Source organism: Leptonychotes weddellii, chromosome 8 (genome assembly GCF_054177405.1).
Source record: "Leptonychotes weddellii isolate Sample4059 chromosome 8, ASM5417740v2, whole genome shotgun sequence".
Taxonomy (NCBI): domain Eukaryota; kingdom Metazoa; phylum Chordata; class Mammalia; order Carnivora; family Phocidae; genus Leptonychotes; species Leptonychotes weddellii.
The window spans coordinates 45,217,421-45,242,244 of NC_138376.1; the positions used below are offsets into that span (position 1 = coordinate 45,217,421).

The 24,824-nt window shown below is 37.0% G+C and overlaps 1 protein-coding gene across 1 annotated transcript in view; it reads right to left on the minus strand.

The window, feature by feature from the left end:
* The window catches only part of KHDRBS2 (KH RNA binding domain containing, signal transduction associated 2), a 525,516-nt gene that overhangs the window by 166,747 nt on the left and 333,945 nt on the right, over positions 1–24,824 (minus strand). The window contains exon 5 of the mRNA XM_081828467.1: positions 5,358–5,485. Coding sequence (XP_081684593.1) covers positions 5,358–5,485 — 128 coding nt within the window. The remainder of the gene's footprint in view (positions 1–5,357; positions 5,486–24,824) is intronic.

Sequence of the window (24,824 nt, forward strand, 5' to 3'; positions counted from 1 at the left end):
GGTGATATCATTCTGCTTCTTCCAGTAGCTGAAGCTTGAGGTCACTGAAATCACAAATCACTGTCACTGATTTGTCATCATGCATACAACCCCCTGAACTGGTATTGTCACTAATATAATTTGTCTTCCTATGGTAACTACGGTGTTAGTGAAATATGTCAGGATTCTGCAATAAAAGAAAAGACTGAATGCTCTGTACTACGGTGTTTGACACAAAAGTAACCTGTATTAAAAGCCTAAGATCAAATGGTTGCAGCCAACTTTTATGGTTTTCCAAGGCCTTTGGAAAGGTTGAGTGTTTGAAGTCTTTGGACAAAAGCGTGGTTATTTCACTTTTTATTACATCTGAAAGGCTGGCCTCCAGAAAGCACTGCTTTCAGCAGGAACACTAAAGCTTTGGGAAAAATGATGATCATTGGGATGTCAACAATCACACTGTTTGGCTGTGCCCACAGATGGGGGATGTAGGTTATGCTTTCTGCTATGAATAGCAGTCAGCTGGCTCTTTCTTGCTTGCAGGAAATGAGCTTTTGTGAGCGAGCAGTAAGAATGCTGGCAGAGTTTTTAAAAGTTTTAAATAGATTATAGAGCTGATGAATAGAGAAATTATCAGAGAACTTCTTGTAAGTCTAATGTACAGAGAATGCTCTCCTGGATTGGGGAAGGTGAAATACAAAAGACCCAGTGCCCAGTGCCTGCTTCAAATACAACAATAGCTGAGAATACACTATACTATATTATCATGATAATATAAAACACATCTATGAAAAAGGATGTAAAGACCAATTTTACTTCCACTGGGCCTCCAAGCATCAATCTGTTTCCTCCTAAGTAGCGTGAGCATATGTCTGGGTTTGCCTAGAATAGTTCTGATTTACAACTGTTGTCCTAGCTTCCTGTTCAGTTTAGCACTTTAACACTCTGAAAAGTGCCCAGATGTGGGTAGTAAATTATATGTCACCCTGCTTTACACTACATTTACAAGTGCTGTCTATCCCACTGAATAATCACGGGTGAGTAAATAGTATAACTCCCTGGGCTTAAGGTGGATTTTTTTTTTTTTTCTAATGGGTAAAATCAGATCTCTGAATCTGTAAACAATTCTTCCTGCTTTAAAATTATATGATGCTCAGGGCACCTGGGTGGCTCAGTCCTTTGAGCGTCGACTCTTGATTTCAGCTCGGGTCATGACCTCAGGGTGGTAAGATTGAGCCCAATGTGGGGCTCTGTGCTCAACGGGGAGTCTTCTTGAGATTCTCTCTCCCTCTCCCTTTGCTCCTCTCCCTGCTCAAGCTCTCTCTCTTTCTCTCTCTAAAATTTTTAAAAAATTATATGATGCTCATATCAGATCTGATTTCCCACCCTATTCCTCCCCCAGTTGCATCACAAACACAGCCCTAGCAAACCTATCTCCTGAATCTGACTCATCACCTCCTATACGTTGTGTCCTTTCCTTGGAATTTTAATCTCACATCCCTCTTCTCCAATTCAACTGAAATTTCACATCACCTATTTTAGGATACCGGCCCTGGCTGAATCTACACTACAGTATTCTTCATTTTTCTGACTTCTTGAAAGTTTTCCATCCTTAATTCTCTACCGACTGCTCATTCCTGAACTGAATGTAATCTAGTTATTGCCTCCCCACTTTGTTGAAAATACTCTTGACTGAGATTACCAGTGACCTATCAGTTTCCAAATCCACTGATTCATTTACAGTCCCCATTCCACTGCACTTGTTATATTTATCTCTGTGGATTGATTACTAGCTGGAAAATGCCTTCTTTGGACTCTTGCATTTTCTAACGCTAATGATGACTATTACCTGTTTCATTCCTAACACATGCCATATCCTGGATTATATGCCTTATATCAGAGGTTCCTTCACTTGTCTGCATATTAGAATTTCCTGAAGACTTTGAAAAATTCTAAATTCCAGGCCACACCCCAGGCCAATTATATCACAATCTCTAACGGCAGGAAACTCTCAGTGATTGCGAAGTGCAGACCAATTTGGGAACCACTGCCTTATATGTATCACTTAATTTAAAAATCTTGACAACGTTGTTATGTGGCTAATCCTGAGATATTTTAAAGGTTGAGTACCAAGTCACAGAAAGTACAAGTCACTTGCTCAAGGTCACACTAGCAATCCATAGACCTTGAATTAATTATAGGAATAATTATTCTTTGTGTATCTTGGTTCTTCACCTAATCTTAGTTGACAATGTCATTAATCTCTAACTAGGCTAGACATCGGAGAGTTATCCTTGTTGTGGGCCAAATATTCTTTCTTCTCCAACATCTAATTGGGCACTAATTCCTATAAACTCTAATCTCTAACCTAGTACTGTATCTCTATAGTCCAAAGAGTGTTCATTTCTGTTTTGGATAATGGACTTGTCTTCTTACCGGCTTCCATGCCATATGTCAGTGTGTTTCTGTCTGTCTCTCTTTGATTACTCTAATTCTTTTCTCTCACTTACAGTGATGACTGAGTAGTCTTTCTTAGAAACAAGTATGATTACTCCCTTCTTTCACAAACTCCATTAGTTCTATGTATTAATTCTCACTGCAGTAAACAAAAGCCTCCAAAATCTGCCCCTAATGTTTTATTCTCTGCAGTTTGCTCTCAATCAATATATAATGATAATGTGTGTCAGAGATGTCAAATATCTTAATTCTTCAATTATGTACTCTAAATTATTATATAGACGTAATGCTTTGTTCTCTGGTATGCATAATTACTGAAAGATTAGTTTTTATAGATATATTTATTGAAATGAAAATTGCTTTAATTAAATATATTTTCAACAAATTATTATAGAAGTTTTCAAATATCCCAGGCACCATTCTTTTTTAATATAAGTGTAATTGAATGACTTAATAAAGTCATAATTTCATAAGTATGTACAAATTAGCATCCATTAACTCATGTTTTCAAGAGCTTCCTAATCAGTATGATTTTCTGTTTTGTGAAGCTGTTTCCTTATTCTTTTTTAATTGTAGATACTTTCCATCATGTGGTTTGAAATAGAAGACAGCAGAATTCTGGTCCATTTACTTTCATTAACGTTAATACATTAATGATATCAATATAGCATTGAAGTGAGGTTTAAATTTCAACAATTTCATCTTCTTTTTACATATGTAGTATCAGATTTGTATGATATATGGGATAGTAAAAAACAAAACTTTCAAACAAATTTTTTTCTAACATATTTAAAAATCTAGACCACAATGCACTATTCTTTTTTTTTTTTTTAAAGATTTTATTTATTTATTTGAGACAGAATGAGAGAGAGAGAGAGCACATGAGAGGGGGGAGGGTCAGAGGGAGAAGAAGGCTCCCTGCCAAGCAGGGAGCCCGATGCGGGACTCGATCCAGGGACTCCAGGATCATGACCCGAGCCGAAGGCAGTCGCTTAACCAACTGAGCCACCCAGGCGCCCCCACAATGCACTATTCTTTATTAAACCATTAAAGATTAATATTTTAGAATGAAACTTTACTGAAATTGAAATCTTATATGATCCACTCAAATACTCAAATATAATGTTACATTAAGGACCACCAATAACAAAAAAAATCTATTAATAAGATTTTATAATCTCAAAAGCAAGTTAATGCATTATTTTTTTTAAATGGTCCTAATTTCAGGCATATAGAATAGAAAAAACTTGTCCCCCTTTGTAGACTTTCTAAATATATATTAGGTTACACCATATAAAATTTGGCATTTTGGAAATTACAAAAGTGACAGTTTCATTATTTAAGGCATATGATTTAATCAACTTAGGATTACCTGCAATGATATCATTTCACAACCCATCATGATGAGGTTAGAAATGTACAAGGTTTTATAAAAGACTGATTCCATAAAAAGTATATCCATAAAAAAAGTTATGTCACATTAATTTTTAGCAATAAAAAGTGTTCTTAATTAGCATTACAGAGTTCTTATTTTCATCTTTAGGGATAAAAATGTAATAATCTCTAGAAGATTTTAAGTTTTCCTTTAGTCAAACGTAATTTTCAAAATTGCCACTTTTTTTTTTTTAAGATTTTATTTATTTATTTGTCAGAGAGAGAGGGAGAGACAGAGAGCAAGCGCAAGCAGGGGGAGCGGCAGCCAGAGGGAGAAAGCAGGCTCCCCATGTAGCAAGGATCCCAATGCGGGACTCGATCCCAGGACGCTGGGATCATGACCTGAGTGAAGGCAGCCACTTAACCGACTGAGCCACTCAGGCGTCCCACCACATTTTATTTTTAGATAGCTTTTGCCTTGGTATTTTACTTGGATATTTATGATATTTATCATTTTTAATTTTTTTTCTGATTACAAAATGGAGGTGTTTATGATTTAAATGTTAAAACTGGTTTTTTGACACTGGTGGTTGACAATATTTGGGGCATAATTTAATAAATAAATTGAATCAGCAAAGTATCCTAGAATCTCTGAAGATGATTTCTATGCAAGGTATGAAATAATATTCTAGATCTACGTCCTTTAGAGATTTGAAGGCCAGCTCTAACAGGTAGAGAGAATGACTGAATTACACAGTCTATGTGTGAAGGCTGTGAGTATCCTTTGCCTTACCTCTCCTCAAACCAATGCTTTCTATTGAAAGCTTGACTAATTCAGAATCGTACAAAACAAATTCTGATGCAGAAAGTTTCCAATGTTTGGTTTTTTTTTTTCTGCAAAGTGAATAACACCCAATAAAATCCTCTCTGTTGACCAAGGACATTGCAAAGTCAAATGTGCCTGAACTTTCAATACTCTTACCATCAACCATACAAGAAGTGTGCTTCTGGATTTCTGGACTAGTGGTGCATCTATTATTTACCTAGCCATCTAAGTGTCTACCTACCTAGCTAATCATCACCTGTCTCTCTACCAATCCAGAAAGACACATTTTTAACTTTCTCTTCATGCAATGTCATCCTGGTTCAAAAAAGGCAAATAATTGTATCATCTGCATGCTCTAATCTTGAGGACAGAACCACCAAGAAGAAAGTCTCAGGTTTGCACTTCTTATTTTCTTAGGATAGTTGTTAAAAGCTCTACCTGTGAATTCTAGAGTCAGACTGCTGGTGTAACCTTGGGCAAATTCTTGACATCTTTCTGTACCTCGATTTGTCACCTGTGAATAATACTTAACCCCAGTATGGAAGACTTGATGAGTTAATTTATGAAAGTGCTTATGCATCATGTAAGCATTCAATGTCATGGTTTTTGTCGTGGTGGCTGGTGGTGGTGTTTATTCCTAGCTGTGACCATGGCACAGAGCAGGTCGGCAAAGGCTTGCCATCCTCATTTGCTGTTAATTTATTTCAAGTAAGAGCTAATGTACCTTGAAGGGGTTGTGGGAGCTATTCTGATCCCTCTGCCTCTAATACCTCTGCCACGACCAGAGTCCTCTGAGCCATTTAAGTAAGATAATTCACGTAGTTGTTCCTGACGAATTTCATCATTGTAGTCCTAGGGAAACAAAAACAAAAAACATGACCCGATGAGTTAAAATAGGGCATGGGGGTTCTTAGAGCTGAACAAACACAACATCAAAGGACATTTTTCTTCTGTTTTCTGGAGCCTTGTATATGAAAATCTAAAATGATGTAGAAGTGTATATACTTTAAATTCCCATTTTTATATACAGAAATTGAAGTTGCTTCTTTTATCAAGGAAGTACTCAGCAGGAAATCAGATAAAATGTGCTGGGATATCACTCGATGTGTTAGCCAGAAAAGGAAAGACAGCAATACAGAACAAAATTGTGGAATATACCAAAGTGATGATTAGCATAAAGATTACCGAAAAACAACTCTACTGGGATGGTATGTGTAAACTGCAAATGACTGCATGATACTCAAATAGCTAGTGATGCATAAACGAAAAAGGGGCAATCTCAAGGCCCGAAGTAGACACTGTGTTAAAATCATAAAGAAGGGGAAATCATATGGCACAGTTTCAGACAACTGAGAAGCTGTGCGATCCAACCAAACAACTTGATGGACAATATTTAAAAATAAGGAATTTTCTGTGTTCTAGCATTGGGATGATGGAAAGATAGCCATAGTAAAAGGCAAATTTCACAGCAATAACCAGAGATTCAGTCAAAGTCAAAGGGACTTTCTTTATCTTTCATCAGTGTGGAAATATATCAATCATTTTAATGGGACCAAAGAATGGATTGGGGTCACTAACGATGAATACTCTTTAAAAAACAAATATCAGTCTTACTTGTCTCTCCTTTTATTAATACACACACACACACACACACACACACACCCTTGCTTGAATAATACAAAACTGAATAATTGGTTATTTTTACCAAATGGCCAATCTGATTAGATTCTTTTTCAGTAAATATATGTTTAAGTGAAATCACTGTAGTGGATTTGCTAGTGCTGGAGAGGAGCCTAGAAGTGGACACTAGAAATATCTGTAAAGGGCATGCTGACAGAAATGATGTTTGAAGCCTAGTTGTGGGCCCAAAAACCAAGTGTATCATCTCACCAATGTTGCCAGTTTAGCTCTGCATATATGTTACAGTAATATTAACCAAACACTGTGCATCCGCACCCACACACCTCTGTTTAGAAAAAGGCAAGGATGCATTCAGCCTACAAGGATTTCTAATGCACAGCTTTATCTGATGCTCCCAAAATTGCCTTGATTACAAGCAGAAGTACTAGTCACTCCAAAGCATTTATCTTCTTATTTTTAACATGTTGCTTTCATGTTCATCCTCTTCAGCACCTCATAATGGGTTCAGCACAGTTGACTGACAGAAGAGCTATATAGTAGAAAATTACAGTTTCCACTGTAATATATATTTTCCACTTCTACTCTTAATTTTCACATTCAAGCAACCATCAAACTGAAGAATAAACATGTCTATTATTTCATTAGGATCAGGGAATGTGATGAATTGTTACTTCTGATGAACTGCTAATTCACCTGAGTGAATTGACCAGTCACTATTAAAATGAAAAATTAATTCCATAATTTTCCCATGTAATATTCCTAATTGGCAAGAGGATCACTGCAGTTTCCTATCTGAGGAAAACCCATGAACTCTCAGGGTCCTTATGAATTATAAAATGAGATAGATTTTCATTGTTGGCAACACTGAAATTTAAAAATTCAGAAATTGCAGATGAATCCAATATATGTAAATTTAACTTTTATGCTAGAATCAGAAAATGTAATAATGTGGATGTAGTCTTATGTATTGTATACTCATAAAGAAGAGGGGGAGGAAGAGACTGGGGACAAAATAGGGGAGAAGGAGGAGAAACATATTAATCAGACAGTATGAAAGAATAATTCCCAATTTGATCAGGCCTCCCTGCATCCATATCTTGGAAAGGTCCTATCACACCGACTCTAGAATTACCCATGTGATTTGTTTTAGCCAACTGGACAAGAAGAAAGGTGACAAAAGCAAAGACTTGAAAAGTGCTTCCATACTGGAGCTTGCCCTTTCTTGCCACCAGGTGAAGAAGCCCAGGCTGGTTGTCTGGATAATGAGGACCATGTGGAGAGAGGCTCCAATCACCCCTTCCCTCCCACCATCCCATCTGAGTTCCCAAACATGTGAGTGAGGTCATCCTGGGCCTGAGTCAAGTTGATGAAGAGTGGAAAAATCACCCTCTCACCCCCAGAATGGGTAGAAATAAATAATAAAGTGGTGCTTTAAGTCAGCATTCTGGTGGTTTATTTTCTGCAAAAGCTAACAAATACAGAGAGGGCTGGTCAGCCTCGAACATGAGAGACCAAAGTCAGAGGCATACTTCAGCAGCTTTTTTTCTCTCCTGTCCAAAAGAGGGTGCATAGGCCCAGGTGTGATCTACATGTTTCTTGTAGGGCAGGTACAGCCCTAGTAATGGAGGTAAATATAGCTAATGTCATACCCTAGTGTCATTAAAGTTTGAACTGTCCACTTAAAACACTTTATTCAGAGTCTATGTTCACCGATCCAACTGCAGATTGGAATTCAGCTTCTAGACAGAAACCTGCTAACATGGAGAGAATCTGTTTATCTTATTGACATGAATATTTGACACTGTGGGTTAATTCCTAGTGTAAGCAAAACAACTACTGTTGATATATAATCAAGTTTTCTATAAGCTTAGCTAGATACTCTGTTTAAAGAAATGGATCATCTTCCAGGGTTGTGGTGGTCAAGAGAATACAGACCTCTGACTACAGATGTAATTGACTAAGAATCCCAGTTGTTCTGTTCTGAAATCCTATTGCTCCTAAGACCATGCTCCCCAAGAACAACTCCTAGTCAATGACCAAATGTGGTCAAGATGCTAAAATAGGCCCATTCCTGGGAGTCACGGGACCCCTTTGCCCTGTGCTTCAAGGATTCTCTGACAACCTTGCTGAACTTGTTTTTTTTTTTTTTTTTAAGATTTATTTACTTATTTAGAAGGGGGAGGGGAGAGACAGAGGGAGAGAGAGAATCTCAAGCAGACTCCCCACCAAGCATGAAGCCCTACACAGGGCTCGATCTCACGACCTGGAGATCATGATCTGAGCGGAAACCAAAAGTTGGATACTCAACTGACTGAGCCATTCAGGCTCCCCTGAACTTGCTTTTAATGTCGTTGCACCAGGACAGTCTAGGCCCTTCCACCTCTCTTTCCTTTCTGTCAAATATTGTAGTGTGAGGGCTCTCCAGTCTTCCTTGGCTCCCTTATTATTTTGTTGTTGTTGTTGTTACAGGAACATTTTCCCTATCAAAATCCTTATGTGTATAATCCCAATTTGGCATCTGCTTCTTGGAGGGCACAAATGAATATACAAAGTGTTGACAAAACCAGGTTCCTAAGATTACAAAGCTGAGAGCTTTGATAAATACACTAATGTTAATGCTTGTGGAGCTTATTTTGTTCAACACACCTTATACTCTGATTAAATTGGAGTACTTGCAGTTCTTTTACTTAAAAATGGTTATATACAGATTAAAAGTGAAACTTGAAGCTGATTATTGATTACCAAAAAGGGTAGTAATTGATATTTTTTAAGAAAATGAATTGTATATTGCCCAATTTTTTAACACCTCACTTAATAGGACAATATTAAAGAGTCATGGAGTGGACAGACACAAACCATATCTTGGGCAGGAGACCGGAACAATCTGGTTGGCTCAGATAAACTGCAGCAACAATGAAAAGCTGTGTGTGCATGTGTGTGGTGGGGTAAGAGAGAGAGAATATGGCCAATGACAAAAAAATTTAGGAGTCTTCGACTGGGAAGTATATGATGTGATTGGGAAAGGTAGGGACAAAAGACATTTTTAGGTGCAGAGATGGTTAGAAGTAGAACATTAACCATATAAAAGAAGCAATGAGGGAAAAAAAGTTTAGAGGCAGAGAATTTGTATTTGGTCTTTTTAAGATTTTATTTATTTATTTGAGAGAGAGCATGTGCTCGATGTGGGGTAGGGGCAGAGGGAGAGGGAGAAGCAGACTCCCTGCTGAGCGGGGAGCCAGATGTGGTGCTGGATCCCATGATCCTGGGATCATGACCTGAACTGAAGGCAGACCCTTAACCCACTGAGCTACCAGGTGCCCCTTGTAGTTGGTCTTAATCACCTTAGGTTTAAAATGCCAAAGTGACATTAAGTGTTATCTTAGAAATTCAGATCTGGGTGGGGAGAGTAAATTTGAATGTCATCTTCACATATTTGTGATAATAGAATATTAGCACAAAGATTGTATAAGAGATTAGTAAAATAATGCAGTGATAAAAATTTTCTAATACTTTTAATGTAAATTTGTATCACTGAAGATGTCAGTTAACTTATTAAATACAGTGTTTGGATCATTAAATGTTAAAAGACCAGGTCTTTTCATAAACTCAAGTTTTTCTAATTAGACAACCAAAATATATACACCACTGTATTTATAGTAATGAAGCATCTACATGTTGCAAATAAATATGGAAGAGAACTTTTTTAATGCCCACATGCAAGGATAGTTGATACTAAATATTTTCTAGACTGAATATATTCTGTGGATTATTTTTATAATATAAATATAATTTTCTAAACCCTAAATTCTGTAATTTTATATTATAGTGCTTTTTCCAGTCTTCATTAAGCACAGATCTAATTTTCAATTAATCTTTCATAACTAGAACATGAGTCTACCTGAAGCTAGTATATCCAGTTGAACATTTAACTGTGGCATGTGTTGTTGATGCTTCAGTTATATAACATCATTTTTTTTCAGTTATATAAAACCTTAAAGATACAAGTAAACAAAACATTCCAAGTTTACCTTATAAATATTATCTTATAAAAAATATATAACCACATAGTTCACCTGAGTGAACTATGGTTCTAAGGTTCTAGAGTCATAAAATAATTATACCTACGAATGGGTGATTGTAGTTTTATGGCATTTATAATTTTAACGCCCAATTCGCCAGCACATACATTCACTGAAAAGTAAAAATATAAGTTTATAAGTAGTAATTATGATCATTTGTATTTTATGATATTATTTTAGTATTATTTTTGTTCTTATTTGATATTAAAAGACCTTTGAGAGAAAAAGAGATAGAGATAGAAAAATAAATACTTAAGCATGTGAAAAAGTTCATAAGGGACAAAGAAAGGTTAAGTTATGACAATTCAGGATGAACAAAAATGGAAAAATTAATTTCCAGTCATTTAAGATAAATAAGTAATAAAATAAACATTTTAACAAACATAATATAAAATACTATTTATAAAAATAAATAATAAAATAATAAATGTAAAAAATAAAATCTTATGTATTTAACTTGTGTGCGAAACCAGAATATTACAAAATTTTTGAAAAAACTTACTCATATTATAAAGATAATGTTCTGTCAAGAAGAAAATGAGTTATACTTACTGATGAACTTTAATACTATTTTAGATAAGATTCGAAATTACTGGGATTTCACACTTCAAGGTATACCAACAGTAAATAAATCATACACACATTAAGAACACCCTTTGCCTTGCAGATGAGTTAAAAGGCGCTTTACAAATGCTGACTGGTTTGATCTGCAGCTTTGGTTTCAGACAGAAGGGATTATAACAGTGAACTTTCAAATGAATCTATCAAGGCTTAATTAACACACGCATACCATACAAACACATTTTTAGGATTGATTCAAATTTTAACTTTATTTTTCCTATAATGTCCAAAATTTTGCTTGTTTGCTACCAAAATCAGTTTTTAAAAATCGCCCCCTTCAAATAAAAACAAAGATATTCACAGTATTTGTTATATATTCCTTTTGCTTAGGGTGAGGCAAATTAGCCCTATGAAACAATTTCCATGAAATTCATGCGTGCTCCTTTCTATATCTCCGACAAGGCCCTCCCACTGTGACGGCATATGGTGTAAACGGTATACACAAAAGCTCAGAGGAGACAGATGTTTGGATGTTCCTAGAAAGGACTCATGCTCATAGTCTGCATATTTAATGTATATGCATAACTTCCCAGTTACATACACTCATGTCCATCTGTTATGATGGCATTTTGCCCAAATACAAATGGGGAAGATTATTTCACTTGTGGATAGATGCCAGGTGATGACAGGTGTAGACAGGCTACCTGGGGTCACAGTGAGGGACATTTAAAACTGATTATAACCACTGGTAACATGTGAACATATATTCAGCTCTACCAATGCTGAGACTGTCAGACCACATCGGGGGAGAATGAAATGCAGACTGTAACCTGTCTGGGCCAAGACAAAGAGACCTGGGATTTCCCAAGTCCCTACAGACAATTAGGTTAGGGCACTTTCACTAGAGTAATAAACAAGAAAGTCTGGGAGGTAATGGGTCCTGTGCCAATATCAAATCTGTAGCTGAATTAGAATGGGTTAGGAAGCTCTTTCGGAGAACAACCAGTGCTGTGCTGGATATTATTCAGCAAAACATCTTAGGCTATTAGATAACAGCTCTTAGCCAACACAGGGAGAGTTTTAATCAGCCCAGGCGTGGCACCAGGAAACCTCATTAACAAAATGTGGTCAAAGACAGTCAATTCAGACTTATTAAGAATCTGTTCGGTGCATGACTCAGCATAAGGTCTAGATAAAGGCTTTGTAAAGCTTATTTGCCAAAGGACATAGAATATCACAAAGTAAAATTGTGGACTTTGTATCTTGAACTGCTAGTGAAGGCAATTTCTGTCACTCGAGAATGTTTTCTCTTTTTTTCCCATTACCAACTCATGTTGCACACTATATAAAAATCATCAAATAAGATAATACCTATACAGATTTTTAGGTAGATATTTTGCAGGATGATTGGCTTATTTTCTATCTTATTTTATTAAACCTTAGCAAACATTGGCCACTGATATATGAGCTCCAGGAGCCAAGACCTTTTGATTGAGCACCAAAGGATTCACGTATTTCAGTATATTTGACTCATGTATTTGGTGTTATAACTTCACCTATCCTGGCTTATAAAATCAGCCACTACCTCAAGTTAGATTTAGAGTAGTAGATAAATATTTAAATAATGGCAAATGAGAGATTTGGATTGTTACTCTAAAAATACCAAGTTCCATTTGTTTAAATAGAACCGAAATGACCCTATTTTCTTCAGCAAATTTCCTTGGCAACTTTACCGCACACATGATACAGGAGCTCTTTCTGAATTTTAAGTTGAAATAGGCATTGATTCAATACTTTGGCATATTATATCTACCTTAATTTACGAAGACAAAAAACAAACTCCTGGCTAACACAGAACTGATGATAGTTATTGGTACATTGATCAAATGGATCCAAATTCTTCTTAACAAAGAGATCATCATGGTAAGGATACATTTAGAGAAGAGTACGAATTCTGTTGCATGAAAAACGTTGATAGACTATGGCACATGTGGGTAATTTTTTTATTAATAATCTTGTAATTCTGAGCCTTCCCCTGGACATAGAAAATTTATATATTCAAGATAGTAATGCATCTAAACAACTAGATTTTTGGAAGTTCTTCATGGAGCTTTGCTAAATAAATCATCATTTATTCAATGTATTTTTGAGCAGCAGGTAAGTTCCAGACATTGATGTAGGTGTTGGAGACACAGTGGAGGAAAGCCCCTTAACCAGGAGGATTTAAGTGACTCCAGATGACTAGATCCCTGCACCTGTTCATGAAACGTTCTTCTTTCTGGTCAAGGAGGGATAATATCCCAATATTACAAAGATTTTTTAGTGGTTGCTACTTTTTACTTTATTTTAAAAAATGTTGAATTCTACATTTCTGTTTTATTTGCTTATTTATTTTTAAGATTTTATTTATTTATTTATTTGCTTATTTATTTATAGCACAGGCAGGGGGAGCGGCAGAGGGAGAAGGAAGGAGAGAATGTAGAATGTCCAGCAGACTCCGCGCTGAGCACGGAGCCTGACGGGGGCTCCATCCCACGACCCTGAGATCATGACCTGAGCCAAAATCGAGAATCAAACGCTTAACCGATTAAGCCAGCCAGGTGCCCCTACATTTCTGTTTTAGAAAGAAAAATATTAACTAAGAAGAGTATATAGGTGGCTCATGAGAAAAATCTCTCCTAGAATTCTTTTTGTTTTTTCCCAAGTGAAAATACTGTAATGATTCCTTCTGTGTTTTTTAATCAGAAAAACAACAACCTACTCAGCCATGGCAACTTTTTGAAGCTCTTTGAAAAGAGTATAAAATATGCTGTGCATGCCTTTTTTTGTTTGTTTAAAATTATCCTTTTGTTTGGCTTGCAGCTACCAGTCCCTTCCAAATTTAATCTTTAAAAAAAAATTCTTTGCATGGTATTCCTCCTGAATACTTAATCATATTATAATAGGGTAGTCCTTAAAAATAATTAAAATGTCACTTTTTCAAATGCTGCATTAGAAGTGAGCAGAATCATTTGCCAGGTGGGAAAGGTGAATGTAGCACAGAAGCCAAGCATAGGAGAGCAGGAGTGAGAGTATCCAGCGAGGGTGAAGGAGGCAGAGTTCAGCTACCGCATACTCAGGAAAAGAAGTCAATAAACACTTGATGAAAAACTTTAGCTCCATGGTCCGTAGCTGAAGAAATGGACTTGTGATATATGAATGCAATACAATGAAGAAGTATGAGAAGATGCATCAAAATATGTGAAAGTTCTTACCTAGCCTCATGAAATAAATTAGAATTGCGAAGTGAAAAACAACACGGATGCAGAGTTAGAGGAGCGAGATATACGTCATTCCTTCCTTTCCTTGCTTCCACTGGTTCTGCGTCAATAGGAACCCTCTGCTAAATTATTTGGCTGGATTTTTCTTCCTCCAATTGACTAAGGCCCTTTAATGGGCTATAAATTGTATTCGTTTATCTGTGGGTGGGTTTGTTCAGCCTCTGAATAGGTCTTGAGTTGCAGCCTCTTCGTCAGGGGCAGATGGTTAAGCAGGAAGACTTGGGTTCTTTGCTGTCATGGGCCCATGCAGAGCAGCTAGCACGCTGGACTTCTCCTCTGAAGGGGGACAGCACACCTCTCTGTTCCCAGGATTCTCCCAAGATTCCCAAATCCCACATGCCATTGGCATGGCGCTCCTCGAGAGCACTAGAGTCAGCTAAATCAGGCAGCACCCTTTCCTTCTCCACACAATGAACATACACTGCAGGTTGTCAGAATCAATCTTTCTGTAGAAAGGATTCACTGCAGAAAGCCACCAGATCCTCTCAACAAACATGGAATTGATGGTCCATCTCTAAGGCCCCTTTCAGGCCTTGGATCTCTTCCCTCTTTAACCCTGCATCTCAAAGAGTAAAGGTAATGTCTGTTTTCTTGGAATCACGTCCAATATCGGTACTTCAAGACCATTCGGTTTCCCTACCAAATCACTTGTGTCTGTCAAGTCCTTTCATCAAAGCCAAGGGAGAAGTAGTATTAAGAATTAGCATTCATGGGGAGCCTGGGTGTCTCAGTCATTAAGCATCTGCCTTTGGCTCAGGGCATGATCCCAGGGTCCTGGGATCGAGCCCCACATCAGCCTCCCTGCTCAGTGGGAAGTCTGCTTCTCCCTCTCCCACTTCCCCTCCCCCTACTCATGCGTGCTCTCTCTCTCTCTCAAATAAATAAATAAAATCTTTAAAAAATATAATTAGCATTCAGGTCACAAACTTCCCCTAATCCCTTTTTCACTCACTTTTAAGATTTATTCTGCAAACTTTGATTGAAAGAAGGTAACCATTTAATTGTTCTATAAAGAACATGCTCTAGGATTTATCAACATTAGTTCTATGTTCGATGATGAAAGTTATACTTTGATTTGTTTTCATCCCAATGGGAGAAATCTTAGGCTCTCAAGACCTGGGGACCAGCCAAAGGAACTTCAGTTTTCCTTTATTTCCTATGAATTACAACCTCAAGCAACATCTGCATACTATCTACAATGCTCCTGTCCTTTGCCTGAAGGTAGGATTCTTACTTTGTTCTAAAGATCTAGAATACCACCAGCGCAGGCTCATACCACTCAGAGCTAGGGACAGAAAGCAGGATTTCTATTGAACTCGTACAAACCTACAAGGCCAGGAGCCAGGAAGGGAGCATCTGGGACTATGCATTCCTCGGTGAAAAAATATATTATTATTAAATATAGTAACACTATATATATATTAAATATAAAAAATATGCTTATTTGTCTATATACTTGTTCTAGGTGTTGCAAATATAGTAAACAAAGTGGCCCTCCTTGAACTTACATTCTAAAGTGGGGCAACAGACCACAAAAAAGCAAACAAAGGAAAAAGTGAGCTCATTTCAGATGATAATATGCTGTGATAAAAAGGAACAGGGCAACATGCCTGAGGGACTGCTTGGAAAGGTTGGTTTAGATGGGATGTCAGCAACAGCCTGTCTGAAGAGGTAACCTACTAACTGAGACCTGAGTGTAAAGAAGCCTGACATGCAAGGATCTGGATCTAGTCTCCCAGGTGGCTGGAACGCAGAGGCCATGAGCCAGGAAGAAGCTGTGACTCTTTAAGGAACAGAGAGAACACTAGCGCACATATGTCAAGAATTTTGTGAGCATGGGAGAGAGTGATACTAGGTCTGATAAGTAGGCAGGGGCTAGGTCATGCTGGCTCTTCTTGGCTTTATTCTAAATATAATAGATGGCCTACGTAGAATTTAAATGGACAGTGAAACAACCAGTATTTTGTTTTTTTAAAGATTTATGAGAGAGAAAGAGAGAGAGACAGATAACATGGGGGGGAGGGGGGAGGGAGAGAGAGAGAGAATCTCAAGCAGAGTCAGCGATGAGCATGCAGAGCCAAGGTGGGCTCCATCCCAGGACCCCAAGAGCACGACCTGAGCTGAAACCGAATCCAATCCTTAACCAACTGCACCACCCAGGAGCCCCCAGTTTTATGTCTTCGAGGGAACATTCAGGGTGCTATTAGGAAAATGGATTAACCTGGAACTGGAGTGGAAACAGGCAGAAGGGTGAAGACACTGCTGTAGCAGGAGGCATGCTGGCTGTGGCAGATGCCTCTGCCATCACCATGGAGGAGAGTGGTGGAGAGGAAGGGCCACTGGTTATCTGTGGACCTATCCAGCAGAATCTGCTGAAACTGCTGATGGATCAGATGTGAGGAGTTGTGAAGAAAATGGACTCAAATGTGACTCCCAGATTTTTGGTTTGTGCTACTGACTCAGTCGTGGTGTCATCACTGAGTTGGGAAAGATAGTGAATGTGAGGTTCCCTAATCTCTCTCTATTCTTAAAAAATGAAAGCAAACATTATTTGTAAACAAGGAGTCTTTTTAAATCCGGGATTTTTTAAGGAGTGATGTGATTCTCTCCTATATGGATAGCTTGTCTTTAAGAATGCTGCTTACAAAAAACTAAATAAATAAAGGCAAAAAACATACTCTATTAATCATAAGAGGGAACATAAATGCCCTTACAAGAAGGCATTTAGGGATCAGAAAGAGAGGTGGAAATTTGGTAGAGGTGAAAAAGAACAATCTAGGAAGATTTGAACATGTAAAGTCATGAAGTCATGATAGAAAAGTGATCGGATACAATAGTCAATAATCCAATTTTCCTAAAGCATCATGTCTGAGGTAGACAGTAGAAGGATGTGTGGAGAGAACGCAGGTTGGGAGATTGGAGGTTTGTGTTCTCAAGATAATGAGTACTCACAGAATGGCATCACCATGGACAGGTTTTGGAAGGATTACTCAGGAATGTGGATGAGGGACTGGAGTCAGAGGGATGTCATTCACTTCTTCTACAGAAACTCAATTACTGTAGAAGACTTTTAGAGCAGTCTGGACATGAGACAGTGAAGGTTAGAATGAGGGCAGATTTGGGCCTTTGAACAAGTCATTTCTGGCTCTATTTCTATAGCTGGAAAATGAAAAAGTGGTCATAATAATCCAGTTAAATAATGCCCAAACTGTCTCCATAAGACTTTCTCATGAAGAAGTCTGCCATGGATATCAAAAGGAGGACAGGCTACTGAATTTTTACTTTCCAACTGTAGCACTGAAATACAGATGATTCGGGTGCTATGTGCACATGGAAATGTGGCTGTATTCTTATCTATTAATGTAATAATGTCTTCACAAAACACGTACCCAAATGATACTTTGCTTTGCAAACCATCTCATTTCATGTACTTCTTTACTGCAAAGTCACTGAAACAAAAAGAAATTTAAAAAGATTTTAAAAATAGTATCAACAAATCCTCCGGAGGAGAAAGAAAATGCTTTAAAAAGAGATTTACACTTTGGTTTGTTGAACCATCTTTAATGCTGGTCTAGAATATGAATTGCTACTGAAGCCTTAGGACTCTAGTGGCAGTAAAGGGCTTTTGTGGTTATTAAACACCTCAACTTTACTCAAGCATTTAGCAAACCACAAAAGCCATTAATTGGCTGCCTTCTGCACTATCACGGATATTGCTTCCAAAGCATCAGTAAGTACAGAGCAGATCTATGGTTCTCTTTCCTTTATCACTCTCCAGACAATTTATAGATTAGAAATACATACCCAACTCTTGATTTTATAATGAACGAAAACATTCTTCCAAGAGGTTTGATTTCCATGGGTTTCTAAAATACACTTAATTCTAAACTTAATTAGCCTGATCATTGCAAATCAGCCATTTTGAGGCTTAGAATTTAATGTGAGCGATTTTCATATGGTCTTCTTCTAAAAAGCTAAGAAGATATTTGTAAAACTTTGTTGTTTATTGTTCTAAGTTATTGATGTTTATATAGGTGAAGGTGTGAATGTGAAGGCAGAGAATTCAACTCTCACCAAATTACTTTTCCTATTTCTCTAAATTATTTGCAACACAACTGGAGTTTTGGGACTCCATGCAAAATTTCTAGATATCTCATCTTCTGTTTTATCCCTATTTAGAATATAATTATAATATATTTACATATACAAATAAATATTGGGACAATTACCAACTCCTGCTTAACTAAGCTTTATAAAGAAAGTTTTGTTTTGGGGCGCCTGGGTGGCTCAGATGGTTAAGCGTCTGCCTTCGGCTCAGGTCATGATCCCAGGGTCCTGGGATCGAGTCCCACATCGGGCTCCCTGCTCCTTGGGAGCCTGCTTCTCCCTCTGCCTCTCTCTCTCTGTGTCTCATGAATAAATAAATAAAATCTTTAAAAAAAAAAAAAAAAAAAAAAAGAAAGTTTTGTTTTGTTTTGTTTTGTTTAAAGATTTTATTTATTTATTTGAGAGGGAGGAAGAGAGAGAGTGGGGGAGGAGCAGAGGGAGAAAGACGAGCAGTTGCCTTGCTGAGTGCAGAGCCCGACACGGGGCTCTTCACGATCCTGAGAACATGACCTGAGCCGAAATCAAGAGTCAAACTCTTAACCGAATGAGCCACCCAGGCGCCCCTACAAATAAGTTTTATGTTCAGAATCAAATGCAAATACTGATTTGAAAGCTAATAAATAATCTGAAAAATAATGCAGGACAAATTTAAAATATCAATCAGGATTTTGAGACAGTGAGAAGACAAGTCAGATTGGGAAAAAATATTTGCAAAGGACACATCTGATAAAGGACTGTTATCCAGAATATACAGTGGATTCTTTAAAACTCCATAAGAAAATAAACAACTTGATTAAAAAATGAACAAAAGATATGAATAGACACTTCACCATAGAAGACATACAGATTAGAAACAAGCATATGAAAGCAGGCTCAACATCATATGCCATTAGGTAATTGTAAATTTAAACAATTTTTGGCTATGTACCTATTAGGATGGCAAAAATTCAAAACACTGACAACACTAAATTCTGACAAGGATGTGGAGCAATAAGAACTCTCATTTATTGCTGGTGGGAATGCAAAATGGTACGGCTATTTTGGAAGACAATTTGGAAGTTTCTTACGGAAGTAAATATACATTTACCATACAATCCAGACATCATGCTCTTTGGTATTTACAAAAGGATTTGAAAACTTAGGTCAGCCCAAAAGCTTGCACACATATGCTTATAGCAGCTTTATACTGCATACTATCTGATTCCAACTATATGATGTTCTGGAAAAGGCAAAACTATGGAGATAATAAAAGGATCAGTGGTTCCCAGGGGCAAAAAGGGGAGCAAGGCGTGACTGGGTGGAGTGCAGAGGATTTTTAAGGCAGTCAGGCCATTTTGCATAATACTGCAATGGTGGAGACATAGATCTAAGTCTGTTCAGGCTGTTATAACATAATACCCATAGGACTGGGTGACCTATAAAAAACAGAAATTTATTTCTCATGGTTCTAGAGACTGAGATCTAAGAACGAGGTGCTGGCAGATTCATTGTCTGGTGAGGGCCTACTTTCTAGTTTACAGACCATCTTTTTACCCTGGAGTCTCTTTTACAAAGGCACTAATCCCATTCATGAGGGCTCCACAGCCATACTCTAATCACCTCTCAAAGATCCCACCTCCTAACACCATCATCTTGGAGTTAGGTTTTCAACATATGAATTTGGGCGTGGGGAGGACAAACATTCAATCTATAGCAATACATGCTGTTATACATTGATCAAAATCCATAGAATGTACAACACCAAGTGCGAACCCTAATGTAAACTATGGACTTTGGGGAACAATAATATGTCAATGTTGGTTCATCAATTGTGACAAATACACTACTCCAGTAAGGGGATCTGGACAGTGGGGGAAGCTACGCATATATGGGGGCAGGGGATAAAAGAGAACTCTTTGTACTTTCTGCTCAATATTGTTGTGAACCTAAAATTGCTCTAAAAAACCAAGTTTATTAAAAAATCAATCAGGGTATTATTTTGATAGCATGATGCTAGGAAATAAAGACAATATTCATCAAGGTGAAACAACTGATGCAAGCTTCAAAAATCATGGTGTTATCCAATTATTTCTTTGCTCATCACAAGAGGTAGGAGGCTACTGAAACCTCTATTATGCACTGCCAATCTCTAAGGAGCCTTAAGTGCATCAGGAGCAGACCAAATTCATCTTTATGGCACCTCAGTGAATGATGAAGGGTTGGAGGATTATTACCCCCATTTGCAGACTCAGAGGTTAAATGATGAATGTGAGGCAAATCACAGGCAGGATTTTGTGGTAAAAACATTTTAAATGCCTTACATTTCTCATCTTTTTCCCAGTTAAGTTACTCCTTTTTTATTTTGCTCCAGTTCTGAGATCTCATCAGCCTGGACCTATTCAGATATTAAGCATGCTGCAATCAAAATAGCATAGATTTCTGAATCAGAGCTCCAAGTCCCTTGCTCTACACATTATCATGGGCTGTATGGGGGCTGTCCTTCCAAATCATTGTGTTCTTTTTTTTTTTTAAGATTTTATTTAGTTATTTGAGGGAGAGAGAATGAGCAGCGTGAGCGGCAGAGGGAGAGGGAGAAGCAGACTCCCCACTGAGCAAGGAGCCCAACATGGGGCTCGATCCCGCCACCCTGGGATCATGATTTGAGCCGAAGGCAGACACTCAACCGACTGAGCCACCCCAGGAACCCTGATTGTGTTCTTTCTGAAAACAGAAAAGGAAATCAAAGGACATCCCATTGCCCTTGTTGCTAAGCTGGTGTTACTGCTGCTGCTGGTGGTGGTGTTACTGGTGGTGGTGGTGTATGTGTGTGTTTGACATGTATGTAAAATGTGTATGGTAGCTGATTGACTAATAAATTGCTACTAGCAAGCGGGTGATATAAATAAATGTATAAATTGGATAGGCTACTTTCCCAGCTTGGAGATAGGAATTCTGAGCTCTAGTTTGGGTAAGTCACCTTTCTTCTCTCAACTATTTTCTTATCTCCAAATGGACTTAAAACCTGACTCCATTTCTGGAGATGTGGAGACAACTCAACCAATATTGGGAATGTCTAGGTAACCACATGTTATTCTTACACATGTTCATTTACATGCTTGTGTACTTGGACAGTATGCATTTATGTGTACATGACTGTATACAATTATAAAGACAACGAAACTGAGGACAAGAATCAGTAAATAGAAAAGCAGAACACCTAGCAGCCTGAGGTTTACATAAAATATGTGATTGTGCAAAAATACAAAAAAAATTTCAAAAGATATCGAAAGGAGTCAGGAAAGGGTTAGCAAGTGACTCAGGGCATGGAGAAATAGGGCTGAGTAGCTTGCATTATAACAAAATGGGCAATAAATGACAGCATAGTCATTTGTCGGTACATTGGAAATCGACTGCTTGATGAGATCTAAATTCACAGTGTGATTAGATGAAACTGTTATGTCAAAATTATTCATGTAAACCAGCTAACTCATAAGACCCCCCTTTTTTCCCTAGCTCTGATGTACTGGCTAGTTTTTGCATAATGTCTATTTGTAGAAACATGACTACAACATGATCTTTCATTTAGTATTTCTTTTCTAAAAGGTTATTTTTTTTTGTCTAATTTCCTCATTATGAATGATTTCTGGTCCTGTTCACTGTGGCTTAAGATCTAAAAATAATAACTACCAAACTGTCACACGTTTCCAAATTTTGAAAACTACTGGCCTGCATAAGAAATAAGAAAAGACCTTCCTTCTCTCTGCAGGCTGTAAGACTGGTATTTTCCGTGTGGGTCCTATCACTGGGTGTTTCAGAGGGTTTTATGGGTGAAATATCACTTCAGTACCTTTCTCTCCCCTTTCACAATTCTAAGAGTGGTGTGAAAAAAAAATCCATTTTTATGTATTTTGAGTTGGAACAAAAATCAATTTCTACTTTAAAAAAAATGATACAAGACCCCAAGAGCTTAAAGGAGATAAAAACATGATTATAGCATTACTGTACAGTGGTAGCATTTAGTTGTTTGATTTCATGATATTTTTAGGTGCCATGCCAATATTTAGAAGAGTTAAGTTTTAAAACTATGAGCAAAAAATAAAATGATCTTTATTGGACTCTGGAGAGACAATGTCTTGTAGCAATTATGAATGTGACTGTGTGGTCCTACTGCCTGGGTCAGATTCAGGCATTGACATTTATTATCTTGTGGCTTAATGTAAATGCTAAGCCTTTCGGGGCCTAAATGTTCTTATCTATAAAATGAGATTAATAACAGTAATAAACAAAATAGTATGGCTGTTGGGAGGGTTAGATAAATAAACATATGTAAATTGCTTAAGATGTTGTCTAGCACACACTGAGCATGTGATAAATGTTAGCTATTATTGTTCCCATGCAGATTACAGGATCCCCTATTCTGATGTACCACTTATTTGATATGATAAGGCAAGTCTGTTATATCATTTTATTTCTTAGAAGAATTTTAGCTAACAAGAAATCCTCAAGTGTTGATTGTACATGAATACATTTTATCATTTATTTTTCTAAAGTGGTAGAGATTCTTAGGACTACAGTAAATTAGGAAATACAAATAATCTGTTTTTGGCTATATTTATCCTTGGAAGTTCAAGGCCTTGGGTGAGAATGTGTAGGCAAACCCTGATTTGATGAATTCAGGAATATTCAGAGCTATGAGTCAGTTTCAGGCTGCTTCTTTGTAAGTACATTTAGACAACAATGAAGTCTGAAGCTAATTCTTGACTGAGTATCCGGAAAAGCTCCAGTCCTAAAAGAGTCCACAGCCAGAACATGTTTCTTTAGACTTAGTGAACATAATATCATTGGTATGAAATGGAGGTCTAAGGAAGACCAATAAAATAACAACAAAAAATGACTTTTAAAAGGTTTTGTATGGGGCGCCTGGGTGGTGCAGTCGGCTAAGCATCTGACTTGATTTCCGTTCAAGTCATGATCCAGCCCTGCATCAGGCTCTGTGCTCAGTGCAGAGTCTGCTTGAGATTCTCTCTCCCTTTCCCTGCTGCTCCCACTTATGCTGACGTTCTCTCTCTCTCTGTCTTTAAAATAAATAAATCTTTTTAAAAAAAGGTTTTGTATAAATGCAGCTGGAAAAAAAGTAAAGTGAAACACTTACAATGAAATAGGATACTCATGCAAATTATTCCATAAAAGGAAAAATTAATAAAATGTCAACATAAGCCCAAACAATTTTTCTGGGGGGGTGGGGGGAAGGATGGCAGTGGAATTACCCATTTCCAAACCAGACATTTTTTAAATAAAAACAAAAACTAAAATGGCAAAGAAAAGTTTAAAAGAAATAAATATTCAAGACAAAAATTTTAAATTCAATTCATTTAGGAAAGATGCATAAACAAGGAAGACATCAAATACCAGATTATTAGTTCCAATCAATAGTCTCACCTTAAATTGCATGGCAATATCCTTGGGCAATGAGCAACACAGACCAAAGCTATGAGATATGTTAAAATACTATAAAATATCCCTGTCATTTCCAATGCCTTGTTTTTATAATAAATGTTAAATGGTACCTCTCAGCAAGTGTTCTTATATTATTCATCTAAGTTACTTCTCTTGTGATCCTGGACAAGTAGTATATTCTGTTAAATTCTTGCATTTCATTACATACACACTAAAGTGGCCTTCTTTATTGATTTTCTTTCAATACGTATGTGTATATTTTAGCAAGTTATATTGGACAGTGGCTGGCAACATTCCTGGGATTTTTAAATTATTTTTTTTTATTTTTTAAAAGAATACTTACCTAGTGTAGCAAGTAATATGATAAATATATTAATAATTTTTTACAAAGTTAATAACCTTTCCATGACACCTATTCACCACATCCTCCTGAAGGTTAAATAGGATAGGGTTTATCCTTTCACTTTTTCTATGGGTCTTTTATTTTTTTCTATTTGAAATTATTGTTATTATTATTATATTATTCATGTTGCTTGTCAAGTTTGTCTTTTAACTGAACATGGCCATTCCTCAGGCTCAATGAGACAGAACTCAGTGTTTGTAGAGTAGCTAATTAGTTTTTCATAGGTTTTCATAGCATACATGTGATTTACTAATACATTTGACCATTCTCTTATGGATGGTTAAGTGTTTCCCACTGTTTTGCCACTATGATGCTATGATTATCATTTTATTATATGGTTCCTTTTTATCCCAAGGTTAAATTCTCTGAAAAGGAATTATTGTGTCAAATGATGTGGTATTTTTAAGAAAATTTTAATGCACATTGCCAGACTTTTCAAAATGGCTTATATTATTCACACAACTATCTATCAACAGGATATTAAAGTGCTTAATTCCTAAAACTTTACTAATAATAGTTAAGTCATCATCTTTTTTTTTATTAGCCACCTATATGTGTAAAAAATTGTATCTCACGGTGAATAGTTTTTAATAACTACTATGATCTCCTCTTTTCTGAACAGCCTATTCATTTTTCTATTGTTT